General features: G+C 46.4%; 1 protein-coding gene across 1 annotated transcript; it reads left to right on the top strand.

Moving 5' to 3' along the window:
* Positions 1 to 4,629: 4,629 nt before the first annotated feature.
* Positions 4,630 to 16,049, top strand: HEY2 (hes related family bHLH transcription factor with YRPW motif 2). The gene is made up of 5 exons (XM_042017019.1): positions 4,630 to 4,849; positions 6,010 to 6,088; positions 6,193 to 6,276; positions 8,902 to 8,983; positions 13,831 to 16,049. The coding sequence occupies exons 1-5, from the start codon at positions 4,767 to 4,769 to the stop codon at positions 14,505 to 14,507; spliced, it is 1,005 nt and encodes a 334-aa protein (XP_041872953.1). The 5' UTR covers positions 4,630 to 4,766; the 3' UTR covers positions 14,508 to 16,049.
* The last annotated feature ends 11,254 nt before the right edge of the window (positions 16,050 to 27,303 follow it).

Consider the following 27,303-nt stretch of genomic DNA (forward strand, 5'->3'; position numbering starts at 1 on the left):
GCAATTTTATCAGTGTCTGTGGGGTTAATGTACTACCGCAGGAATCACCTGTGGATCAGGCCCTACTGTGATCCGTTGGCAAAAATCCTATAACCCAGCTAATAGTCAAATACTCCTCCACAATTCAAACTTGCATGGAATGTCATGCATCTACTTCCACCCGTGTGTAGCCACTGTCTAGGCAAAGCCACACGTTTTAAAGTTTCTCCTTTTTATTTTGACTTCAGCTCAGTCACACATCGTTTCCTCAGTTCTCTGCTCTTTCTTCAGTCTGTCCATCCCACCTTGATATGAATGTGGCCAGAAGTCATTTTAACCATCTATTTACAATCACATCAGAGGAAAAAAAAAATCAAGAAGGCTTTTTCTCTTGTTTTCCTGGCATTTAGTGACGAGTTCATCAAGAAAAAGAAAAAAAAAAAAATACAGCGTCATCATCTTCCACAGACCATGAACGGGAATTGTGTTTCTCTCCTGTCCTTAAGAGTTTCCGAATAGGAGAAAGTAACTTAAAAGTAATAGAACAGCTATCTCTAAGAGGCTGCTTACTGAGTGAAGGATATGGGATGCAAATGGTTTTTTTTAAGAAGGAGGGAGTAAAGTGTAAAAAAAAAAAAAAAAAAAATTCTCTGAGACTTAGAGTCTGAGTGCCTCCCTTGTTCCGAAAAGAAACTCGGGACGATCTTGAATCCCCTTGAACAGAGCTGCTGAGCAGAACTTCATCTCCAGAAGGCCACGCACATTTTTAAAACAGTCTTTAAACCCCCTAACTATGTAATCCTAAACGGTTCACAGCGACGTGTAAAAGTGGCGATCCTGAAATCTCGGAGGATAAGAAATTTCATTTGCGGGGATGGAGCAGACGAGAGTCGCTTCTGTACGGGAGCCGGCTCTCTAGATGTAGCAAGAATTGTCCTTCTTTGTTTATTTGGCAAGCCGGCTCTCTATATGTAGCAAGAATTGTCCTTCTTTGCTTATTTGGCAAGCCGGTTCTGCAAGCGTGGCAAGCGTCCCCACAGCTCGGCCACTGTCGCGGGGCAGCGGCGGCACCGCGCCCCGGGGCGCCGGGCTGGCCCCGTGTGACCCACCAGGCCCCGCAGCCACAGCGAGCACCACGTTTGCCGAGAGCAAAAATAAACAAACAACAAACCCCAAACAACAAACTCACAAGAAACCAGAAAGGCGGGAGGGAGAGGGAGCTGCCTGACCTCCCACCGACGCCCTCCGGCCGGGATAGGAAGCCTGCGGGCCGGGGAGCCTCCGCGGAGCTGCCACCCGCCCGCCGGCCGGGGCTGCCTCTCCCGGGAAAAAGCTGCTCGGGGGACTCCGGGGAGCGAGGGTCGCCACGCAGCTCTCCCTGCCGGCGGTGGGTGAGGGCGGGGGCTGTCCCGACGCCTCCAGACTGGCGGGAAGCGGCGAGACCGCCCGGCTTTTTCCCTTTAGAGAGAAAAGCAACGGGGAACGGAGAAAGATGCATTTCTCTGGGCTTAGACTTCGTTGCTCTCAGCGCTGCGTGCTGCCCAGCTGAGCGGGCAATCCCGCCGCAGCAAGTGCTCCGGGGATCCACGCTTTATGGGGCCACTGGAGAAAGAGACACGGGAGCCATACAGCCAGGGCCAAAGCACAAGAAGAGGCTTGGCCCGTGGGTCGCGGTGCTGGTGCTGCCCCACGGAGCCCCTGCCTGTCGCAGCGCACCTGTCGCAGAGGCGAGCCCGAGACCTGGCAGAGGTGCAAGGGCTTGTCTTTCTCGGTGCGTCCCGGGAAAGCCCGTAATTTCTCACCCAAGGAGAAGGTAGATCTCTCAAAAAATAATTTAAAACAACAACAAAAAAACCCCTAATCTGACCAAAATGAAAACAGAAGTTTCCCGGAGGAGGGACTTCAGCGAGGCTGCCAGGAGGATTTAGTAGCCGGATCCACGACAAACGACGCTGACATAAGCTCTATTCGGGGAGGTAACCATAGGATAGCTCAGGTTTCCGTAGGAAAACAGCATGCGGGACTTGTGCCCCAAGGGAAAAAAATACCATAAAGCACAAAGAGCTATTTCCAGAGTGAGCAGAAATTACAAATCCTGCGGCACCGACGCGTGACATGAAAGATTTCTGTGCAAAACCCCGTGACAGCTCGGAAACGCACCAACATCCGCGGGTGATTCGCGTGCTTTAGCAGGGATTCGGACACCCACGCTCGAGTCTGTGCCCCCCCGTGTTTGCAGGCGCCTCTCGAGCAGCTGCAGCCCAGGCCGGGTAACACGGACTTCAATTCAGACCTACCAAACCTCGCCCCGTTCTGAAAGGCGATGTCTGAGTCAGGGCAGCGTTTCCCGGCCGCTCCCGAGGCCCCTAGCACGAGGGTCCCGGGCGGGAGCAGGCCCGGCTATCTCAGGTCTCCCCGTGTCGTTACAGCACAGACAACGAAAGAGAATTTGGGGTGGGTTTTTTTTGTTTATTGGGGTTTTTTAAATATTCTAGAAACCTCCACGTAGAGCACTAAAACTGCTGAGTCTAATCCCATATTTCTAAAGCGTTTGTGCTTCAAATTGCAGTCGGGCGCCACAGGCTGCTCCTGCTAGTCCACTTCTCCCGAGAGATCCCAATACTTTTTTGGGTTGTTTGCTCGTGGGGATTTTTTGGTGGGTTTTTGGTTTGGGTTTTGTATGGTGGTTTTTTTTTAATTTTTTGTGTGGTTTCTTTGTATTTTGCTTTGGTTTGTTTTTCTGTTCAGATCCCATCAAAGGGGCCATTGTGGGGAGTGCGTCCCAAGTTCCCTGGAGCTGTCTTCGCCATTCCCGCGACTGCTCACTTCTGTTGTGTCTGAGCAGCCGCGGAGCTTTTAGTAACTCTGCAAACACGGGCATGAAAAGGATGTCCCTGTAGGGCAATGAGGCATGAAATCCCGCTGTTCCTTTACATAGTAGCAACATCCACATGAAAGGGCGAGCACCCGACGTGTCCCCAAATATAATTGCAGAGATGGCGGATGTCGGCGTACAAAAGAGCTGGCGCCGGTTTCTCTTTCGCCACGGTCCTCTGCCGCACGCACATCCGCGAACGAACCAAACCACCTGTACCTTCCAGGGGATTTAACCGAGTGGAAAACTGAGTCATTGGTACCGCCGGCTGCTAAATATAAAGCAGCCGGGGCAAACTCCGCCCGCAGGCAGAAGCGGCACCGGTGCTGCCAAGCGGGGCCGCGCCGGGAAGGTGCCCGCTCCCTCCGGCCCGTCGAGCTCGCAGCCTGCCCCGAAAGGAAAGCCGGAGTCATCGGCCCCTCCGGCCCTTCTTGCCTCCCTCCCCGACCCGCCGGGCCTCCCTCCCTCTGTCCGGAGCAGCATCGTGCTGTCGCCGCCTGGAAACCCGGAGAGGCGAGAGCAGGGCGGCCCTGGTGCCACGATGAGGGCCGCGGGGCCACGCCGCGCTGAAGGGGAGACTTATCGCCGCTCTGTCGTTTTGCGGCGATGCCGGCAACCGCTCCCCGCGTCTCTCTCCGGCAGGTGCTGCTCCCCGGAGCCTGGGCCGGGCAGCCGCAGCCCCGGGCCGCCAGGGGGGCCGGCGAGGGGGCTGCCCCTGTCCCGACAAGGCACCGAGTCGTGGCAAGGGCAGCCCCCTCGCCGCTAGCCTGCAAGTGCTCCGGGATGCCGAGCGACCGCGGCTCCGTGTGTCGCCGAGAGTCAGGATAATGCGGCGGTATCGAGGCTGGTGCCGAACCCTCCCCGCCCTGCCCCGGCCCCTCTCGGCCAGCGTCCGGCAGCAGGGGCGGGAGAAAAATGTTCCTAGGAAGGTGGCAAAGACGATGGAGGGGGGAACAGGCAGACAGGAACAGTCACCAAAGATGAAAGATTAAATTTCTGCGGAGAACACACCACTCCGAATGTATTTTGTCGGGAATCCGGAATTTGAAAACACAAACAAACGGGGTGGGGGAATCCCAAACAAAAGCAAAATAAAACCCGCCTGCTACAGATCCTCCGGTAAGCAAGACGCTAAACTTCCTCCCAAGTCGTTCCCAGCAGGGATTATCGCCGTGCTTGGCTCCCGGCCCTGCAAGCGCCCGCTAGCCCTCGGCGCGCCCGTGCAGCCCAGCGGGACGGGGCGGCCGGGGACGCGCACCCGGCCGGGAGGGATTTATACATTTCCCGGGATTTACACAACTCTCCAACGCGCGCTCGTGTGCCCGATAACACAACTCGTGGCACCGCAAGAGAGGATACCGGGGCTGCTGCCACCGCCCGGGGCTCTGGACCACTGGGCAGGGGGCTGATCCGGCTCATGTCTTATGTGCGAGGGGGAGCAAGATCTTCCCAAATGCCCGGTGAGCCACGGACAGTGGGGCCACCCCGGCCACTCCGCTTCCTCCGGCGGCATCGGAGGGCTGGGAGCCCGGTGCCGCTTCTTCTCCCCGGAGGCCGAGCTTTGAGGATGCTCGGAACCCCGCGCCCCTCCCTTCCCGGCCCGTGCCGGCTCCGCTCCCCGCCTGCCGTGAGCCGAGGGCGGCCAGGCCCCCGTCGAGCGGCCGCCCGCTCCTCCGCACGGCTCCGCGCCCCGCCGGTGGGCGGCCCCCGCCCGTCACCCTCGGCAGGGCGGGCCTTGCCGGGGGCGGGCCGTCGGGCTTGAGGCTGTGCCGCGGCGTGGGAAAGCGCCTCAGAGAGGGTTTGCTCTGCTGGCGGTGCGGAGCCGCGCCGTGCCGTGCCGAGCCGAGCCGAGCCGAGCCGAGCCCCGAGCCCCCCCGGATTTATTTATCTCTGCTCCCGCGCCGTGCACACGATGAAGCGACCTTGCGAGGAAACTACCTCAGACAGCGATATGGACGAAACTATAGACGTGGGGAGCGAGAACAACTACTCGGGGTAAGTGGGGCAGCCCCGGGGCCGCCGTCTTTGTCGGTGGCGCGGGCAGGGGTACGCCGCGAGCTAGGGCAGGGCGAGGGGGACACCCGGACACCCCCTCGGGATGGGGGGGCGGCAGCCCCCCGAGGGCAGAGCTGTTACCTCCCCCTCCAGGTCAGCTGGCAGCTCGCTCATAGCCCACCAAAAATTAGCCCCGTGCTTGGGCTGCCCGAGCCTCGAAATTACGCGGAGCACTCCAGTAGCTTTGCGAGCCACCGGGCTGCGGTTCATTAGCTCCGCTTAATTTGCCATTTGCAATCAGACCTTTTGCAAAATCGCTCCTGATCAGGCCGAACAACCTAAGGGAACCGGCGCCAGTGGGAAATGAGCCGTGGAAAGTAAGCAGGGATCCGCAGCAGTTGAACTTCAGCAAACCCCGCGTGCGAGCCGGGGGCGAGCAGTGCTGTTTGCCCGGGGAGGGCCGGGCTGGGCGCGCTGCGGGGACACCGAGGGCTGCTCCTGCCAATTTAGAGGCCCGTGCACCAGAGCCCCATCTCGTCCTCAACAGTGGCTAAATTAATATTAAAAGCTACTTGAAATTTTTTTTGCTCACTCATGATGAAATAAAAGCCACTTTGTACTCCCGGGCAGTATAGTATTAAAAGCAGATTTTGAATTCTGCTCCTGCCACTGGACAATGCGACAGACCCAGCCTGGGCACCTGGCATTGTACCTGAGCATCTACCGACTCTGTAGCAATGGGCAGCAACGTCAAAACCCAGCAGGCTTGGCTGAGGTTGTGTCATCAGGTAAGTGCACTTACCACTGCTGTTGCCATATAGAGATAGTTCATGCAGATTTGGGCCTGGTTCTTCAGCCTGTACTTGGTAGGCAGGGCTACATATGCAAAGAAAATTATATCTGCTGTGCTGGACAGTGAACTGTCTCCAGAAAAGGACTTTATTTCCAACAGAGTGTTCTGTCAGTTCAAAATGCATGCTGGGGCAGTCAGAACTGAAATGTATCTCAGTCTTCAAAAACAATGTGCAAGGCAAAGCACATCTTAAAAGCATTGAAAATGGCATGAGAGGGACTATGCATACGTAATATGGTGACCTAAGGTATCTTCAAAGAGCGGTGTCAAGTTGGGCAACACCTGATGTACTTTTATTGTTTCGCAGGCAAAGTAATAGTTCTGTCATTCGATCAAATTCCCCAACAACAACATCTCAGATAATGGCCAGAAAGAAAAGAAGAGGGGTATGTTTCATTTAATTATTTTTGCATTTGACAGTTTGCATATGTGCTGTGATTTTGCCCTTCATTTTTTATAAACTTAATGTGTTTTGTTTTTTTGGGAATAGATTATAGAGAAAAGGCGCCGTGATCGTATAAATAACAGTTTATCAGAGCTGAGGCGGCTTGTGCCAACTGCTTTTGAAAAACAAGTAAGCTTTTTTTTTTTTAAATAAATTCTGTATCTCATCTGGCAATGCTAGTTCTCTTGTAAATCTCATTAAAATAATACTGTATGTGTCCTGATCTGGCACAAAGCAGGCACTTCAATAAAATGCTTTGTTGTGGCAAAACTATTAGAAACATAATTCATTATAAGGCTGAAAAACATTTCCATTCTTTGGTTTGTTTTTCCCTTAAGGGTAACTGTGTTCATGTTGCCTCTGTTCTTTCGATGAATTCCAGTAGTGGTTTTGTTAAAAATGTGCTTTACTCTGTATTAAATTAAAAAAAAAAAATACACAAACCCAGCACAACTCCCCCAAACCTGTATGTAAATTAGCCTTCTGTGTAAAGCTTTAAATACAATCTACTTTGCCGCTACTTTAAGAGACCTTTATTTTCAAATCTATACTTTCCATTGCAAACTAATCAATCCAGTTTCCTGAAAAGGGAGCAGACAGTCTGGGTTATTCATGTTTTAAGATGACTCTTTAGAACCAGTGCACTAGGAGGTGGAATAGGCCCATGCTGTGTGAGCTAGTGAAGTCAGTGATATATTCAGACTTTCAGTGAGAAAGTATTTAGTAGGAGGTCTGGAAGGATCCAGTTAATGTTGGTTCAGCTCCTTGGTCATGAAATTACAGACCTAAAGCTTAGGATACAATGTTTTGTAAAAAAAAAAAAAAGGATTTTGGTTTTTCCATTCAAATTATTTTTTTTCCATATCTTGAATTTTATTTTTTGGGCTTTGATTCAATATTTAAACTTGTTCCTGTTTCGCTGGAAGTGTCTGAAGATCTATGGGTATGTGCAACTGACACTATGTTTCAATAAAAATGAAACATCTGAAAGCAAATAACATTACTTCCTTGTAATAGTAAATAAAGAACCCCAGAAAGTAAAGTCTGAGAGCAGGATTGAGAGATGCTGAATGTAAGTGGTAACTACGTGGCAAACACCGCACTGTATTTGGCCTGTTTCATCCCTGGCCTGAGCAAAAGCCGGCTAGAAAAAAAAGTTGAGGTATTGGTTGAGACCATCACTTGTGTCACCTGCAATATGGTTTTAGTAACTGGTAGCTGTCACTGTGCCCTTGCGTTGGTTCTGGCAAAACAGTGTCAGGGATATTTGCAGCTAGATAAACAGGGGCAAGAGACAACAGTTGTTTGTCCCATTTTATTGTTTATTTCGTGAAAACCACAAACATTATAAAACAAGTCCTGCAGAGCCCTTGGAAATTACCCAGCGCCATGCAGTTTTTAGCTATTAGTCACTCTCACTGAGACGGCTTGTACTGTGTCTATGGAAAAGATGAAGTCTGAGAAAACTACAGGATGTAGTTGCATGTAAAACAGGGAATTCTGACCAAAAATTCACACGCGCACCAACCTCTGTACGAGGAAAGCATTGAAAGCAATAAGCAGATTGAAAAAAATGCGCTGCCTTAAAAATGAGCATGTGCTGTATTGGAATCAGAAAGTCCCACCATTTTCCTGCAATATGCCAAGGACAAAGTCATCAGTCCTCTCCCAGCTCCTTGACATTCAGCTCACTGGAGTTTCCAAGCTGGAGTTTTAGTTTCGCTTCCGCCTCCCTCCCTGCCCAAGCCACCGTGCTGCTCCTGAGTGTGGCAGAGATGCGTGCTCTGAAGCAGGGCTGCAGAGCATGGTGTAAGCTTTGCCCAACTCACACATGTGCAACCTGGGTGAAGCCTGCCGAGACAGAGAGGTGGCCCAGATGATAACTAAGAGAAAAAAAATTGGCTTGCAGGATGCGATCCACTGCTGGCTGCAGCTTGCACAGCCCTGATTTTAACTGATGCCAAGGGATGATCTCTTGCACTGGAATAACATTTGTGTTGTCTGGGTGTGCTCCAGATATTGAAGGGAATGCTACCAAGCAAAATAGTTTTATTTATATACTGTCTTTTGAGTTGTATTTTGTACTTTTCCAATATCTATTGAAGCTCTGTGAGCTACTCTCAGTATCAGAAAAGATTTTTACTGACAGAAGAGCTACACTCTTTCATAGTATTTAGTCCTTGCAAAGTAGGCCTCTCACTAACTTAAAATACTGTGGATTGTGTGGCAGCTTTTTCAGTCAAAAATTGAGAATGGAATATTCAGCAGCCATATGACGTGTTGAAAATGAACAGGCCGTTAAGAGAGGGGCAGTGCCGGGTGTGTGTCCGCAGGGACACCTACCGGTAATAGCACAAAAAATAATGTTGCAGCAGGGTTAATCGATGGCCACACAGACCCCTCCTGCCAGCTCTCCACTTGTGTTTGCTGTTAAAAAGGAAGTCCAGAAAGTTACATATTTCTCTCATTTCATGAAGATGTCATCTCTGCACTGCATTCAAGGCCAGAGCTGTGCTGAGCTATAGCCCTAATAAAGGGAAATTGTGCTGCTGCTTCTTGTTTCAGTAGATAGGAGACGGTATTAGTCCTTAGACAAAGTCTGGGAAGCAGATGCTCACGAAAGAATTAAGCTGAGAATGTCCTAATGATAGGGGAAATTGAAACCATAAGGGTGAGCTTAGTGGAAAGTATATCAAATTAAAGTTTCTAGTACTCGTAAGCCTTTATTATTTATATATGTCTCTTATCTCAAAGGGATCTGCCAAATTAGAAAAAGCGGAAATACTGCAAATGACAGTGGATCATCTGAAGATGCTGCAGGCAACAGGAGGTAAAGGTAAGGAGCCAACGATTTTTTTTTTCTAATATTTGGGGAAATCTTGGCCAAAAAAGTGCTTTGAGGAGCTGTGATAGGCGTTTCCAGATTAAAGGAGTGGAAATCAATGCTAATGGCAGGATTGAACTCGTGGGAAAGAACTACTGGGACAAAAGAAGCACTTGACCCTGGGCTTGTGTTTGCTTTCATAACACTGTGGGAGTAAAGGCTTCATTCACAGGCAGCCCAGTCAGAGATTTGTTTGGGGTTTCCAAAGAGCACTGAAATCTGCACAGGGAGACAAAACAAATACACAAACACCAAACATAAACAGGAGGTTTGTGGCAACAATTGTGTAGCAAAAAACCTGATGCTAAACCTCATTATTGAGCAGCTATACCAAAGGAAGTGAACGGAGAAGAACTTTAATTTACGTTTAAATGTTTTCTTTGTTCTGGAAAGACTTTTCAATTGCAGGTTAGACCATCTCATTCACCAGAACAAAACCCAGTCTTGCTCTGTGCAGCTCCAGGTGTCTGATAAAGCAGATGGGCAGGCAATGCTCTCTGCACTCATACTTCTATGCTATATTTGTGTGTCGGAGGCCCGCGTAGCTGCCTGTTAATGGGTGCTGGCATGACACGATGCCTGCACTGGCTGACCCACTAGATCAGCCAAGCACCGGGAGTCGGGTGTACCTCGCTTGTGCAAGCTGACAGTCCCAAGGCTGGAGGCCAAATGGTTTCAGCCACCCACGAGGTGTTCTGTGTAGTCATAATTTTGGAACTTATTTGGAGCAAAAAACTTGCTGGCATTCCGTAAGCATGGTCCCACATCCCGTGCCATCAACTATGATCATGCTTTGAATTGTTGTAATGGAGACCAGCTGATTCTTCTCTCACCCACTATGCCATATAGGTAAAGGCTAGAAAAGAAACTGCTGCTCTCTCTCTCTCTTACTTTTTTTTGATCAAAGTTTTCAGCACGACTGAATTATGCTCCTGTCCGTACCTTGCCGCAATTGGAAAACTCAGCTTAGAATCAATGCATGCCTAACAACAGATGGCTATAGGAAAGCATGTTGAAGGCTGGTGTTCTGTTATTTGTGAAAATTAACACCAAGCTGACATACCTTTTTTCTAGGTGTTAAGGAGTTTTTCCTAGGAGTCCATTTAAACTTAAAATTTATGGGTAACTTGTTTGATAAGAGATGAAAGGAACTTTATTGCCCATCAGGTAACAGACGTGCCTCTTGTTTCCTTAGAAAATGTGCAAAATTTAAAAAGAAAGTTATTGTATATCTGTAAAAAATCCTTGAGAAAGCACTCTAGTTGCTAAAGCTACACTCTTGGAAGTTATGAAACGCCAGAATTGATCGTGGTCATGCAGTCTGGATTCAGGTGATTCGGATCCTCTGTGTGTCTGAGTGATGGTGCTGTCTCTAATTGTGTGGTTGCGTGCTGGTGTTCCACAAGCTCTGTCTCCCTCGGTGCATGGAGCACACGGCACTCGGCTGCTGAGGGAAGTGGTGGCAGTTTCTCTTCATCCTCCCCACGCGACGTGTGGCTCAGCTATCCCGGCCAGACCCCCACTTCCTGCTTCACATTGTTCCTCTGAGGAGCTGCAGCAGCTCCCACCCCTCTGATGTCTGCCCCGACAGCAGGATGGCCAGGAGGTGAACCCAAATGGAGACCTAATTTATCAGGAAGCTTCCTTCCCCTGCTTCTCCGCCCAAAAAAAGTATGCAGGGGATTTCTTTATAAATGGGTCAGGTCAGGTGGCCTAGTGGAGCAAGGGACAAAGTGCCTGGGATGGGAGCTGTGGGGCAGAGAGAGGTCTTGGTGGAGCCCAGCCTCTGGCTGCAGCTGGACAAGCTGGATGTTGTTAGCAGTCCCAGGTCTCGTAGTCTGCGCTCTTCCTTGATTGGTCTCTGCTGCCATGTCTCTCCTGCCCCAGTTGACACTGGCATGGCTGTGGCAGTGCGGGGAAGGATGAAGTTTTGTAGCGGGGGGAGAAGTGATGCAGGCTTATTTCCACAGCTGCCTTTCACACCATGACCCACAGTGGGTGGCCCATCAAAATAATAACCGATCGCTTCACAAATACTACAACTTTATCTGCTCCTTCTGTCCTAGAGATAAGAGTAATCTCACTGCACAGATTAAGAAACTAAGAAAAAGAGGTTTGAGAATTTGTACCGGGCAAAGTTGAAGCCTGCATTTCCTGCTCACTTAATGTTTTACTTTGCAATCTAACTGTTTTAAATATAATTTTTTAGAGTATTTTTAAAGTAGATGTTTGTTTCATTTGCAAGTGTAGTTATTCTCACTTTGTAATTCATCTTGTGAGCCAGAAGGGGGTTTTTTTGTATCAGCAAAAAAATTAGTTTCATCATTTTTCCCAGGAGCAAAAACTTACTACTGCAGGAAGGAGAAATGGGTCCTGATTACCCATATGCTCCCTTGCATTGAGGGCTGTCCTCCTCCTCACACAGAAAGGAGGACATCCATGATGGGGAATGCACGGGGCTCAGCAGGTTGGGATGGGGCTGGGCATTGCTCAGCACACTGATCCCGAGGAGGGCACAGCAGAAAACCCAAGATGGCTTCTGCTCCTTCTCTGCTTTTCAGAGCTGCCTGGGCAGGCAGGCAGATGCCTCTGAGGTACTGTGCAGACTCCGTGTTTCCACCACCCTGACGCAGGTGTGGACAGTGGTCTCCTGTTCACGTTGAGTTATTATTTTGGCCTAAGGCCAGGGCTTTTTGCTGATGGTGCAAGCAAGCACAGGGGAGGAGTGATTTGTCAACGGTGAGTTGCTTGCTGAGAACTCAGTGTGGTTTTATTGCAGCTTCGCTGCAAATTTATCTTGAGTGGGCGACACCTGGGTCAGTGCATGGGTTCATGTAGCTCAAGTGACCGGTGGCCTGTGTGCAGCGCAGGTGGGTTACCAGGACAGATGAAGTAAAACCAAGACTTCCCATTCACTACAAAATGCTGGTGTGTGCACATGGTGGAGGATTTTCTTGGGTTGGGAAGGAAATGAGAAACAGCATTTTTAAGTCTCTCTCAGAAGGGGGAAGCCAGTGAAGGGGAAACCGGGAAAAGATAACCATCAAAATATAATGGAGCCTGGGAGTCCCAGCTCTCATCTACCCTCTGTTTTCATGTCTCGGCCACCATAGGAGACTGAAAGGGAGCCAGGATCACCAGGGCTTTGGGATAGCTTGTCACAGAGCCAGCAGCCCAGACTCAGGGGAAGCTGGTGACCACATCCCCCACATCTCCTGCAGTCTGGAGGGAGGGAGGTTGGGAAGCCGTGGCTTGAGCCTAGTGCTCTCAGGACTCCCAGGCTGGCTGACTTGTGGCCAGAGCTGGGAAGTGGTTTTGGCTGTGCATCAGCCACTCTGAAGCTTCTGGAGGTCCTGGAGCCTCCTGTGCAGAAGCAGTCCCCATGCCAGGCTGACTGGCACCCGAGGAGGTACCCTGCTATCTCATCACTGCTGGCACGCCTGGCCTTTGTTTCTCAGGAGCTCACTCAAACCATTGGTCGCTGTGGACCTGGCAGGAAGAAAGCTGTGAGGAGTCAGCGCTTGCTGTCAGGAGTCCTCAACCCCTCATGTTCGCTCATCTGCTGCTGAGCCACAGTTTCTCTCAGGTTCAGATGAGCAAGTAGGCCTGCAGCAAAAGTGCCGTCGTGATTTGGCAGGATGGAGTGTATAGTGGGCAGGGGATTTGGGGCAACATCGATACATGTGTCCAGGTTAATTCTATAATGCAGGCATGCAGCGACAGAAGCACTTGTCTCTAGCTTGAAAATTGATTCAAGTGAAAAAAACCATCTAAAGTGCTAGCATTTTTCAGAAAGGCAGAGATATAGTCATGACAGAGTACAAGGCATTGCTGCCACATTTCACCATAATAGGGGCACTTGATCTGTATATGCTGACACACATCACAGTCATGCATACCTAAAAATTTTCATTGCAAGTGAGAGGAAAACACCATGCCAACTTGGGAGCAGATAGGATATTATTCCCCCAAGGAGACAACATTTAAACTAAAATAGGAAAATTCCAAAAACTGGAATAGGTTTTTGTGGTTCAAGAGCTGCAACTTAAACACAAGATTTTATGCTCGACCCTTTTAGAAAGGGAGTATCTTTTCATGTGCATTTAATAAGACTTTTTTTCAAATGCTTTTTTGTCCCAAGCCTGTGGAGCTCCAGTTACTGTTTGTTGAAATACCTCATGGGCCATATGACTGTCAGTCTTCCATCTCCAAATTAGCAATGGCATTACATAAAACGTTTTCTCAGTAAAGCTTTTTATTGTGTGTGTGCAGAGTCATCACAAGATGTTTTTCGTTTGTAGTTAAGCAACACCGTATGTCATATTGTCTTAATGACTCTGTGAAGTAGATGGGACCCTGGCAGCAGCTACAACTATCTCTCAACGTCAAGAAATAGTTTGAAAGCGTTAGGATGAATGCCAGTGTAGGGAAGAAAAGGCAGGGTAGTACATGCAAGCTCTCTGATCTCCAGCCTGTTTCTTTGTGTGGATAAGCATCTCATTCACACATACAGGATCAACACTGCACTGCAGCAGCTTGCTGAGGAATTTCAGGAGAGGCATCGTGTATCTTTTTAAGTGTCTTATGGACTTAATTCTTTTAATTTGTATATTGTCTGCATAAACAACTGCAGCCTATTGCATTACAGGGGTGGTCACAGAGATCATTTACAGCTCAGAGAACAAACTTCTCCTGTTGCACATCTTAACCCCTAAATGGCAAACGGGAAATGCGGTGGCTGAGCCAGTACTGGGTTGGCCAGCTTCACACTCAACACATCTTTTGCCCTCCCCTTGCAGGTTATTTTGATGCTCATTCCCTGGCCATGGATTTCATGAGCATCGGCTTCCGGGAGTGCTTGACAGAAGTTGCGAGGTACCTGACTTCGGTGGAAGGTCTCGACACGTCCGACCCCCTGCGTGTTAGACTCGTGTCTCACCTGAGCACCTGTGCCTCTCAGAGGGAAGCTGCTGCCATGACGTCCTCCATGGCCCACCACCACCACCCCTTGCACCCTCACCACTGGGCAGCCGCCTTCCACCACCTCCCGGCCGCTCTGCTGCAGCCGAACGGACTCCACGTCTCCGATGCTGCCCCGTGCAGACTCTCCTCGGACGTGCCCCCGCACGGCTCCGCCCTGCTCACGGCCACCTTCGCCCACGCCGATGCCGCCCTCAGAGTTCCCTCCGCTGGCAGCATCGCTCCCTGTGTCCCTCCTCTCTCTACCTCCCTCTTGTCCCTGTCGGCCACTGTTCACGCCGCGGCAGCAGCAGCCACAGCTGCTGCCCAGAGCTTCCCCCTCTCCTTCACCGGCACCTTCCCGATGCTTCCCCCCAGCGCGGCCGCCGCCGTCGCAGCGGCGACCGCCATCACCCCTCCGCTGGCCGTGTCAGCCACTGCCAGCCCTCAGCAGGCTGGCACCGGGGGCGGCACGAAACCCTACCGACCCTGGGGGACTGAAGTTGGAGCCTTTTAAGTTCCCCACCCCACTTCTTCCCACTCGAGCTCCCTCCTCTCCCTCTCGGCACACGTGCATGTGCTCACGCCCACGAGCCCACGCATCTCCGCACCCACACCCAGCCTCCGGGACTCGGTGTGTCCTCCCTGCGCAGCCTTCACCCAAAGGGCCTGAGAGGTGCTGGCGAGCCCACCGAGGAATGGCACAATTATCCTCCTCACTGCAGGTGTTGGAGAGGACACGGGGTGACACCTTCTTCTCCTTCTCAGTTTGTCTACTGGAGGCACCTTAAGGGAGCAGCAATGGCTTTCATAACAGTGTGACAATACCGGCATGTAGAGGTTTCCTGCAAAATACGCAGAAATACGTAGACATTAGAACTAATAGTTCTCCAGCTATGCATCCTTGTTTGGCAGAAAGGTGAGGGATTGCATCTACCAGGTCTCCCCAGGCTAGAAAAGGAGTTCCAGTTTCATAAGTGCCTGACATTGAAAAAATAATAAACAAATATATATATATATGTGTGTGTTCTGCTAAAACAAATAACATTGCACAGGTATGGAAATGGTATGGGAGAGAGATGAAATTCTGCATTCAGCTTCAGAGCTAGGATACTTTTCCAGGGCAGAGCATGCTCTTGAAGGGGAGAGGTTTTTTTAGCCAAAAGATTGCCGAGGAAGAATGTTTAGTTTGACAGGCCTAGTTCTCGCTTCCTTAGTTCACTTTCTTTGTACAGACTTGCCAAATTGGGACGTCTAGCATAGCATTGGCAAAAGCAATTATCTTATCAGTGCTGGGATTAATGAATGTTTCAGCGCTGCCTGTGAGCCCTGAGGCACCCATTTTTATGGCTTAAACATGGTGCTAGCTCCTATCTGCACAAACAGTGAATTTTTCATGCACCCAGAAGTAACCCCCTATTTAAAGTGTGCACACTTGGATACAGTTGATTCATGCCAATACAAGAGACTCAGTGTTGTAAGAGTTCAACTTAACTTATTTAGCTGTATTTGGACATTTACTTTTAGCCAATTCAGTGCAAGATCCCTCTTCTTTTTACTATCAGTTTCTGGGAGAATGATCACTCTGGGTATGAATGAAGTTATGGTAGGGACAATTTTTAAATTGGCTATTAACATGCCAACAGTGTAATGTGGGTTTGATTCCAAACCAAAATGAATGTATTAATGGGATGTGAGTAAATTATTTTGTCAATACCCAGATAACTAGTGCTGCATAAAATGGTTTGCTTTCATTTTTTATTACAGTGACTTAAAATAACCTAAGTATTTTAATACAACCAGTCAAGAGCTAGAGATTTTATGTAAAAAAAAAAAAGGAAAATAAAAATAAAACACAGCATGTATTATTATGCACTTGATTTCTCTGCTGTGTGGAGAAAGCAATAAGCATTGAGAATGTTAAACATTATGCAAAATATACTTTAAAATATTTGTTTTAAAAATACTGTACCTAGTCGGTCTTTTATGCATTACTTTGTTAACCTTTTTTCTATGCAAAAGTCTTTACATATCACTAATTAAATGAAGTCCTTTTTGACTGCGTTTTATGGATCATTTGTTGCAGCTTTTGTTTGCTTTTGAGAATACTTGAAGACTCACAGTTGCTTTCTGCCACTGGTAACAAGTGTGTTGGCTGCTCTGTACTCTTCTTCTCCCCTTGCTCAGCCAGGAAGCCTATCTTGTCCAGCGTGCTTTGGAATAGGCAGGGAAAACCAGCAAATCAACACTGGTTTTCAGGCTTGTAAACTGGCTCTGCATTGACGGTATGCTTAAAGATACAGACCTATCTGTCCACCCTGAAGAGCCCCAGACATCATTGAGGTTTCTAGGTTCAGCTTTCCAAAGGGTTTTGAAGGTGAAAATTTTAAGCCAATGACATCATTAAATATATGGAATGAGAGGAGGTAGTTTTTACTTCAAGTTCTGGTCTTCTAATTTGGCAGTTCTCACTTCGGCAAGGGTTTGTTATAGTTTCATCTGAGACCTGCAGAGCAGGAAAGTGGAAAGTGTGGAAAGCTCTGTTTATAGGGACGAGGACAAAGTCTTACATGTCTGAATGCCGAAATAACATCTGGCAAGACTGAGGCACAGAAAAAGGGGGATCACACTACAGCCAGACAGACACTTCACCTGTCATCAAAAGCCTCAGCAGCCTCAGCTTGGTGGCTCACTCCCTATCATCCTTTCCTCCAAATATTAAACCTGGAACACATCCCTGCCTCAATCAGCTGGTCTCCAGCATTAAAGTGAGGAGGGCTTGTGTTTCATCTTAAAAAAATGGAGAAAAGAGGAGGAAGAAGTCTTGCAACCACTACACTGTTAATCAACCTTGATATTCTTTGAAGTAGTGTTGTTTGGGGGGAACATGACATTTTTTTATTAAGGGCAGAAATGCTGTACTGCTGTACTGACATATTTAGCAGCATACACGTGAGGCATCATTCACTTTCTGAATGTGTATTTTCAGGAAAAAAGAGGGCATTAATGGCCGGTAGATAAAAAGTGGGGTTTATTTGCATGAAAAAGCAGGTTGCAGCCCTACTTCACTTTAAGCTGTTAACTATTAACCTGCCCTCTAAGAGCCTGGTAGGAGGTCTCCCAGGCATGTATCACGTTAAAAATAGGCACCCACTGACTTGGTTCCGCCTAAGATCTTCAATCTAATTGATGTGCCCCAAAACATCATTTGTTTCCCCAAATGCAATATTCTGCCTCATTCTAAAAAAAAAGGCAGTTTGAGAAGACACTGATTAGATACACACCACGGATAGATTTGTGCAGCCTGTTTGTGCTTATCCCATTTTCACTTTCAAAAAACAGGCCAGATCCATGAGTTGCTGATGTGTCCTCTATTCCTTGTTGTGTTGCCTTTTGGTTTGGTTTGGTTTGAATCGAATCACCTAGAGGACAAAAAGAGCTCATCCTTCATGCCTGCTTATTCCTAGACTGTTGGGAATATTACCTCTCTGGGAGCAGATGAAGATTTTCCAAGTGGGAAATTAACGGAGAAGACATGTATTTCACATGCGCTGTTGGAAAGACATCAGAGGGTAATAACTTCTGGTGGCTTTGGTTGTAGCTGTGCTAACAGGTCAGAGCTGAAGGTGTCTCTGCAGTTTTTAAAACAAAGCAAGGGAAAGCTGTTTCCTTGGCATAACTAAGATGCAAAAGTTAGGACTCGTGGCTGTGCATGTGCAACCTTACTTCAGCCTTTTTCTATCTTCATTGTGCATTCAATGATGAATGGACCTGGATGAAGAATAAAGTTAGTAATTTGTATAATTTAGGAGTAGATCATGGCACATACCACAAAAATACAAGTCAGGCTGCTTGTTCAACAGTAAGCAGTTGGCTTTGACTAACTTTTCGATGGGTGGGTTTGCAACTTTAAATTCCAGTTATCAAGAGGATCAAAGCAGGTTATGCAATTTCCTAGAATGTTTTTCTTAAAAGGAAAAAACTAAAAACCAATTCTGTCACTCAGCATTAGCAGGCTCGAAACCTTAGCCCTCAGCAATGCAAATAAAAAGCACTTAGGCTGCTGAGAGAAGATTATTACCCTAGAGAGGAGACAGGCAATTGAGAGGCGGTGCTGCCTGTCCTCCCTTTGCTGTGATTGCAAGTGGAGGAAATCCGGCACTAGGTATTGCCCAGAAGAAAAACCGGCTACTGTGGCTGAGGGCTGAATGCATATATTCAAAGTAGAATAATCATCTCCTGGCTGTGACTACCTCTGCCTGAACAACTGCCAGGAGGTGCCAGCTCACGCTTCTGCCTCCTTAGTGTGAACCTTCAAAATGTTTGCGGCTATTTTGAAAGATGATATTTCAATCAGGATGTCATGAAATAAGCCTGGGACACAGACTTTGGCAAATTCTTAGGGCTATTGTAAATGAGGAATTTCTTCTTTGCAACAGGAAAAGGTCACAAGCATCTTTTAGTCAGAAGATACAACATCAGAAAATACTGACATGTGAAGTGGACTTTTATCAGCTCTGTAGTCACCAGCCTCGTTAGTCATCTGCTTCTACAGGCATGGGTAGCCTGAGATCACACAACTGAGGACCTGAGTGATTGAACTGGTAGTTTTGTTCAACTTCGAGAAAAGATGAAGGAATTGGTACAGCTGTATTTGCAAGCTTCATGTATCCAAGCTCCATTTGTGTGAGGCCACTGCATGAACCTGAGTTAATTTTACTCAACACAGAACATTTTACTCGTGCTCTGTTTCTTTGCTTCATCATTTCACGCAGCAAATACTTGGAAACGAATGCGTAAAAGTCTCAAAGGAATGAGTGTAGCAACACATCTGATCATAACCAGAAATAATAAGCAGAGGAGCACCAGGCAGGTGCTAGAAATGCTGAGATTTCCACTCGAGGGTAAAAAAAACCTTTCCTGATTTATAAATGAAATAACATTTTGACAGATAACTTCCATAAAATACACAGGATTTTATATTTGGGAGAAGGTGTGGGGATGTGGTTGGTTTTGGTTCCGATTTGTTATTTTATCCTGGTAATTGCTAAGTTGTAAAGTGCTATGAATGTGCAAACACAATCACTTAGTCATCATTCAGTTGTCTAAATATTTGCCATGTCCTAAGTTGGGCTCCAGCTATCACTTTGGAGGTGGTAGGTCTCCCTTGTGTCCTGTGTCACCTCTGCCAGTCCTGTGCAGATGCCTGGGAAATCCAAGTTGCTTAAGAGGCACAAAATATGTGTGGCCAGACAACTGAATTTCTCACTATCTTGCATCATCTTCGGAGATACAGGATTTAAAGCTTAATAATATTTCACATGTGATCTAATTTTTTCAAAGAATCAGACTCCTCACCAGAAGAAACAATAGAACAGTATGAAAATCATTTCGTGATAATGCATTACCATCTATCACTCCCATAAAACTAAGACCAGTCAACACCTCAATCAACACTAATTTCAGAAGTTCTCTTAATGCTCTGACTTCAGCAGTGGTGGTGATTATAAGATGATGTCAATAGAACTTATTTTTAAAAGGATATTCTGCATTCATGGTGGCAATATAAAGCTGGGACACATGAATTAGTGTTGTACCCTAGATACTCAAATATCAGAAGCAAAAGGAAGTGATTATGGGAAATAAAATGAAGTATGTCTGGTTGAATTACTTCCAAGGTCTGAAGAGGCAGACTCCTTGTTTACAGATATATAACTGCCAATATTGAATTCAAGCAAAGCTAAATGTTTTAGACAATGTTTATCTGAACAGTGCTATTACTTATTCTACAGGAAGGTCCTTCTGAGTCATTGACTTAAGTTTGCTTTCCACTCAGTTAATTTTTGGGATTTTTCTTTTCTACAAAAGAAAGTCTTCAGGATGAAAAAATACCTTGATGCAACACTGAAATTGTGGTTGCTGGGAAATTTCAAACGCTTCCTATGTGAACTGCAAGACCTCTGCACACACTCCAGGAAACAGTATCTCAATAGAAGATATAAAGAAAATTGTTTTATCTGTAAAGAATACCCATAGATATTACTGTGTGGTAAGTGAAAATCGAACAAATGACTACAAGCCAATACATAAACCTAAGGAGAGAGAATTATAGTTATGTAAAGGCCTACACTTTTTTCCCTTTGCTTTTGATTTAACTCAGAATGCAGTAATTTTTTTTGTATCTCAGAGAGACAAGTAACTTTAATTTTCTTTAAAAAAATGACTCTCTCCCTGGACAAGTTTAAAACAAAAGGTAGATATTTCAGGTACACTTTCACAACTCGATCAACAAGACAAGGTCTGTTTTGTGTGGATTGTTCACATAGCTCTTAATGTCACTTGCCAGCACAACCCTTGGCTTTAATATACAAGCCCTAAAATAAAGTAACATTGTTTTTCTCCCTACCCCCTCTCCCTCTGTTGCTTTCTAAATGTATTTTGGTAGCAGAGAAGGAAGTTTATTTTTCTTGGCTTTTCTGGGGTTTGTTTTTCTGAAGAGGCACTGGGGTGGCAAGGGGGAGTGGCGGTGGGGACACTGGCTCCTTGGGCACCAAGAGTTTCTCCTTCCCTCTGGGTAGGCAAAGCTGCTTCCTCTCCTATTCCCTCCCCTGCCCTCTCTTTGGGCAGCTGTCCCACTGGTTGTCCCCCTCCCTCCTTTCCCAACAGAAAGGGGGTGCAACCTCAGCAAAAGGTCCTTGCCAGGCAGCCACGCTAGCAGGGGCTGGTGGTGAGGACCAGCTGCCAGCCTGCAGTTTCATGAGGCTGTTTTAGTTCCTCTTACCACACGTTTTCATTTCGTCAATCATAAAAGCCAAAGTGAATGTTTTCTGATAATTATCTCAGACCTTCAGCCGCAATCTACTCTGACCAATGTCTGTTTCCTTCCCTCTTCATGTTATCAAGAATCCAATACCTGCCCAGCTACAATGACTTTGACCCTTCAATTTATTATTGCAGTTAGTGAATAAAAATGCTCCAAACAGGAATCTCAAACCAAAACAAATAAAACCATTTCTTGATACTGCTGAAAATTGACCTTCATGTGCCACCCTGTCCTCCTTCAAGGCCTGCTAAACCGACAAGAAAGATTCCCATTAGTAAATCACTACTGGATCATTAAACCTTTTTAAGGCAGTATGTGCCTTACCAAGAGAATGAGGATTACGACACAGCAGTGGCTGCTGCCCACCAACAATCATGGGAACCGACCTCAGTAATAAATCCATTAATTATCTGGCTCACTTTGACCGGTTCTCACGCCAGAGCCTCTCCTTTGATGTGACCGTCAAAACCCAAGGATGCCCAATAGCAGTAGCCACCAACAAAACAAAGGAGAAGTAATAATTCAATATAAATATGTAAAACCTGCCCATATGCCCAGCTTTTGCAGTGGGGTGTTTCTGTGCCTGTGGTTCAAACTGGAGGCAAAAAAAAAAAAAAAGAAATAAAGCTCTTTTTTTCTCCTGTATATAACCTTTAAAGTGAAGAAGAGCTAGGCATGTTAGAGACATTTTTTAGCTATTGTTGACATGCGTGACTTTTTCAGCTATGGAGAGGGGGTTCCCTGTTGCTTTTCAAAATCAGTGTTACAGTTCATCACCAATATGACTTAGGACTTGTCCTATGAAGGAACTAAGGATGTACTTCCGAGGGAAACAGAGGAACTATTCCTCTTCAGTGTGATTATTTGCATAAACAAAATTGTTTGTGCTTTTAAGCCCCCTGCAGGACCAAAACTTTAGAGGATGCATTTTTCTCTGATTTTTAAAAGTTTTAGGCATCAAACTACTTTTGAGTGTTTAAATACACTGGAAATACAACTTGTTTTTTTAGTTCACTTCTTGGCTACTCACCTGTAAAGTGGGAATAGTGTTAATTAATTCTTGTCCTTGATCTTGTCTAATTAGATCTCAGACCCCAGGGGAAAGATTAGCTCCTAACTCATCATCATCCTGGGAGCACTTTTAACTCAAGTTTCTAGCCCTTACCATAGGCTTCTGATTAATAGAAGATAGTAGCTCTCCTGGAGCCCAGATGCTACTGAGGGAGGCAAATTTCTGATGGCATAATGGATGACATGGAAGAAAATCCCATTTGAATATATGAGCAGAAGAGAAGCAGAATTTATTAAACTGCATTTAATAATTTTGCTTTTTACTCTTAAAGGAGGAACAGCAAACTGTAATAAACAGTAGGTAGAAGAGATTTTAAGATACCTGGTTTTCAGGTGTCTTTTAGATACCTGGATTTTGCCCTGATCCACAGCAGAACCACCAGCTACATGGCACTCCTTTCTCACCAAAGACACACTTGGTTGGATCATGATGGCAAACCCAAGAGTGAGCACTTCAGAACTGGGTTTGGCATGTACACAGAGACTCCCTGTGAGCCTTGCAGCAGGCAGGGGAGTCATGGTGGTATGAGTTTAGGAGCTCTTATTCATCTTCTCACATGCCTCACACTCCACTTCAGCCTGGTTGCTTAAGGGGAGATGAGTGCAGTGTGGGGTAGGAGGGATGAAAGCCCTTGCAGGCTACAGCAAGAAACTCCATTTTGATTGACCCAAGGCCACGGTCCAAACAAATCTGAAACTGAGACTTACTACCTGGCTTGGGGTAGAGAATGAACAAACTGCAAAACTTCATCCTGATAGAATTAGGCAGGTAGTCTCTATCTGAGCAGACAGGAAGATCATTCCTGTTTTTTCATTTATTTTCCTGGATGTCTTATGTAGAACTGCAGCTTACACACCACCAATTATGCCAGTTATGGAATACAGAGTTGCCATTTCTGTAAAAAATTTCCTTGCAAAGGATGTAAGGACAGTTTGGGTGCACAGACATGAAGGCACCCTGCTGTGGCCACACTCCATCAGCCCAGCTGCCTTGTCCTTGTCTGGGTCGCTGCTATTCCCTGCTACATGCAGCAGACAGCACCACCAGCCAGAGCACATGTTGTAATCACAATTTATAGTCTGTTATTACTTCCCTGCTTTTGGGGAAAACTGGCACCTCCCAGCTCTGTTTTCCTGCTAGCAAGACAAAAATTAGGTACAGCATAATAACATTGTCAATAGTTTACTAAAATGTGATTAATCAAAAGAGCACGTGGGAAACAAAGCATGGAAAGGCAGAAGGTAATGATTGACTGTAGCCACAAGGCAGTGTAAAAAGGATCTAGAAGGCAGATTTGCAGCATGCAAGAGAAAAAGTTCAGACTTTTAAAAGGATCAGAGCTTTCATAATTTCATGATCAGAGTACTTCTTAATAGGACATGGCAACTGCCCCTGGACTTGCTGGAAAACAGTCCTTGGATAGCATTATCTAGATCTGTGAGTGGTAATTAAATCTGCATTGGACTTTCATTAACATTACCTTAAATAAAGAGCCTTGTTTTGCATAAAATAATTTCTCTTAAAACACAATTCAGAGTAAATTTTCCAGCTGTAGTTCTCAAGGGGCAGTCCTAGGAGGATGTGAAGTGAGGTTGTCATGTTTTTTTATCTTACTGTCCAGAAGATGTTTCATAGTGAATCTGTAGCTAGGGAAGAGATTTATAATTATGCTTTAAGACAGCAACATTTTATAGAAAGAATATTGGGATAGATTATAGGACAGGGAAAAAAGCGTGGAAAAAGGATTGTGTGCCTGAAAGCATCTTTTGGGTTTGTTTTTCCTTTCATCCCATCAGTTTAATAAACACTTTGCCTTGTTTGTGTCCTTTGACTGCCATGGTGACAGCACTAATGTCATAGCACAGACTCACCAGGCTCACTCACAAGGCTCACCAGCCTTGTGAATCCATGCAGAAGGGAATGAAACCAGACCTTATCTTGTGTGCTTGGGTAGCTGATGCCCGGGGATCTTGACCTGGGATCCAGAAATTGTGGTTCCCTTCCTCATCTTGGCACAAACTTTCTGCCTGACCTTCAGTTCAAAACCTACAGGTGAAAAGCAGAGGTGCTGCTGACCCTTAACAGAGTGGCTGTGGGGGTGAACATGTTCAGGGACGTGTGGTTCTTTGTCACTCTGGTAATGGTGTGTGTCATCATTGTATTAATACCACAGATAGGATGAGGCGATAGAGTCCGAGTCACACTCCTGATAATACTTCGTGACTTTTTTTTTACTTTTAAATTTTTTTAATGTTATATTAAGACTGTTTAAAGACGGCTTGTAAAGTTTCCATGCACAGCATTGAACTCAGAAACTAGGCAGTGATTTGCCTTAATAAAAGCTTCATTTGTACATGAAGTTTGCTTTATCAGCAAATACAAATCCTTCATTGCTCTGTAGCTCGTTGGAATGAAACGGGCACAACGTTAACCTATGGAATTGAATCCGAAACCTCCAGAGGAGGGGCCTCTCTGGGAGCCGCGGGCGGGTGGTGGCAGACACAGGGCCGGGATGCCACCTCGTGGTGTGTTCCAACAATACTTATATCAATAGGCAAAGGCTCGTTGCATTGTAGAGGATACCACGGAGTTGCACTTGTTTATGTTCACAATAAAACAAACAAAAAAAAGCTATAAGCGGCCAAGAGAATGTCCTGGGAACAAAATAAATCTAACGACTGCATGACTCTATGCCCTTCAGATAGAAGTGAAATATGAGGGCAAGTAGAAAATATGCCTATAAAAGAAAAGTGGGAACTTTCATTTTCCAAAGAATTGCTAGCTGTAAAAGTCATGCAAAATTTTATGCTCACTCACGCCAAGATACTTCATATAAGATCGGAAAAAACAAAGTGGAACTAATGTAGGGCTATAACTTAAAGGAGGTAGCAAGAAAGAGAAGTTGACTCAGCTGCTGGTTTAAGTTGATCTACAGCTGAGGTATTGTCTTCCGTATCATTCTTATTTCTTCTGCAGTTCGTTCCCATAAACCTTTGCTATGAGATGGAAAGCACTTGGTCACAGTTTTGAGGAAGAACAGAAATGAAAGTAAAAATACTTTTGAGCCAGTATCTCAAAATCTACCACAATGAGAAGCGAATTCAGCAACGCTTTGAAAATGTATTATTAATAATCTCATATTTGTTTGAAATGCCTCTGCTCTAGACAGATCACTTTTCTGATGTGCTTTTGATTGTGCTGCCAGTCCTCTGTAAAACAGCCCACCTCCTCTGGGGCTTCAGCATGCCAGCATCATGAGTTACTTTTTATGTGAAACAAAAATATCAACAAAAGCTCTAGGAAGGATGGTTCTTCTACCTGTTTAAAACAAGTGGCCAGTTCCTTCTCTGCAGCACATCCTTTCCTCCATCCAGGAACAAGGTCCAGGAACAAGGAATCAGAAACTGCTGTAACACTCTTCAACAAATGCTCAAGGTGAACACTGATCTGGGCTCCTTTCATCCCAGACCAGGACACCTTTAATCACAGTAGTACCTGAAGTGGAAGGACACCAGCCAAGAGGACTGGTGCCTACTCCTTGATGGGTGGGTATTTGCTGTCTATGCAAGGGCAAGTTTCAAGTCTAGCATTGGACTGAAAGGGATTTGGAAGGCCATTAGATAGCTTCTTCAGAGATTATGCAGCATTCCTAACAAAATATTGGAAACGACTCTTTCTTTGTATGCAAGAGCTATTCTGGGGGTTTTTCCATGTTTCTAAAATCTTACATATTATTATCCTTTCTCAGATGACTCTAAAGCTGGACTTACAGTGCTAAGAGCATGCAAATGTCCTACTACAAAATGAGTTAAACCAAAAGGAAATGCTTCTTTTGTTCCTATTCTGTAAAATCATATATATGCCTTTTCTGGGAAGGTAGTCAACTCCTGAAATTCATTTTAGCTACTTCTAAAATTGCCCATCATTTTCTAACATAGAAAGCAGCAACTTCATCCACCAACTTGGTAAGGCATTTCAGTGAGATCAAAGAGGGAGAGAAGAATCTCAGAGCCCTACTCAGCTCTAATTAACAGGTAAACTGTTAATTATAGGGGAAAGTGCAGGATGACATCATATAATTGTGACTTTCAGGATCTTAGGAGGTCCACTGAGCCACCCCCCTTGCCTGGTCTGAGACTTGATGAGTTAACTTGCCCAGACCACTCTTAAGAACCTCCAGCCACAGGAATGCAGTAATTCCTTGGGTGGCAAACTGTGGACCTGGTGTTTAACTATGATTTGACAGCACCTTTTCCTAATATCTAAAGGGAAACAACAGCCCTTGTGACTGTTTTATTTCTGCCTTAGAGCAAAGGTGATCCCATCCCTTTGCACCTCTTTGAAGCTTCTTTGTCATAAAGAATATAGTGGAGGACCCTTCTCATGAGACACCTCTATCTGCAGTGGAGGGCAACCTAGGCTCTGGCACACCCTGGAAAAGGCAGCCAAAGCCATTATTTCCAGTGGTACTTTTGCACCTGGCCAAAGTACTCCTGCATATAGTGTGGACTGCCAGGGTGATAGGTCATGCAAGGGCTTCCTGGCAGTAGGAAGGATCCCTGCTAAAGCATAACCTGCCAGGTGTGCTAGACTCTGGTTTGCAGTCTGTGTAAGCAAACAATAATATTAATTTATTATCACTATTTCCTGGTTTACCTGCAGCAGAGTACTGGATCCCACTGGGATGCTGTTAATTTTCCCCATAGCAGCCCTGACAGTGCTGTGCTTTCTGTTTGTAGCTAGAAGGGTGTTGATAACACACCAATGTTTTAGCCTCTGCTGAGTAGTGCTCCCCCAGCATCAAGACTGCCTCCAACACTCCTTCCTCCCAAGGCCAGTAGGCTGGGGGAGTTTGGGCAGGGACACGGGCAGGACAGGTGACCCAAATTGACCAAAGGGGATATTCCCTACCATATGACCGTTGTGCTCAGCAATAAAACATAAGAAAAGAGTAGGGGAAGGGATTAGTTTGTAAGATACTTGTCTTCCAAGCAACTGCTACAGGTACTGGGACTTTGCTTTCTTTCATAAAACTCGTTTTCTTTCATTAAACCCACAAGTTTTTAATCTTATTTTCTCCCCCCATCCTGCTAAGGAGGGGGGTGAGAGAATGGCTGGGTGGGCATCTGGTAACAGGACAGTGTGAGCCCACCACAGGCAGGTACTATTACAGTGTGAGAGGAAAGGTTGTCCCACTGACCTCTCACCCCACAAATCACGGGCAGGTGTGGGAATCGGGAGTTACAGGTGGAGAAGAGCAGCTCTTGCTGGAGCCCTGGATTTGGATGCGGATGCTTGGACGCGCAGGTGATGTGTGCTGGGAGGAGAAGGGGAGGCACCTCTCTGTTGCAGGACTGGAAGAGGCTTTACCCTGTTCTCAATACCTTTTCCCTTCCCACCTGCTGAAGCTCTCAGACT

The sequence above is a fragment of the Corvus kubaryi genome, unplaced genomic scaffold (genome assembly GCF_017639235.1).
Source record: "Corvus kubaryi isolate FWS band 111438036 unplaced genomic scaffold, C.kubaryi_AGA036_p1.0 split3-73, whole genome shotgun sequence".
NCBI lineage: Eukaryota > Metazoa > Chordata > Aves > Passeriformes > Corvidae > Corvus > Corvus kubaryi.

Excerpts from the sequence above, each read along its gene's own strand:
- HEY2 (XM_042017019.1), top strand. The coding sequence starts at position 4,767 with ATGAAGCGACCTTGCGAGGAAACTACCTCAGACAGCGATATGGACGAA. Across the intron at positions 6,277-8,901 it reads CAACTGCTTTTGAAAAACAA|GGATCTGCCAAATTAGAAAA; the intron begins GTAAGCTTTTTT and ends CTTATCTCAAAG. Across the intron at positions 8,984-13,830 it reads GCAGGCAACAGGAGGTAAAG|GTTATTTTGATGCTCATTCC; the intron begins GTAAGGAGCCAA and ends CTCCCCTTGCAG.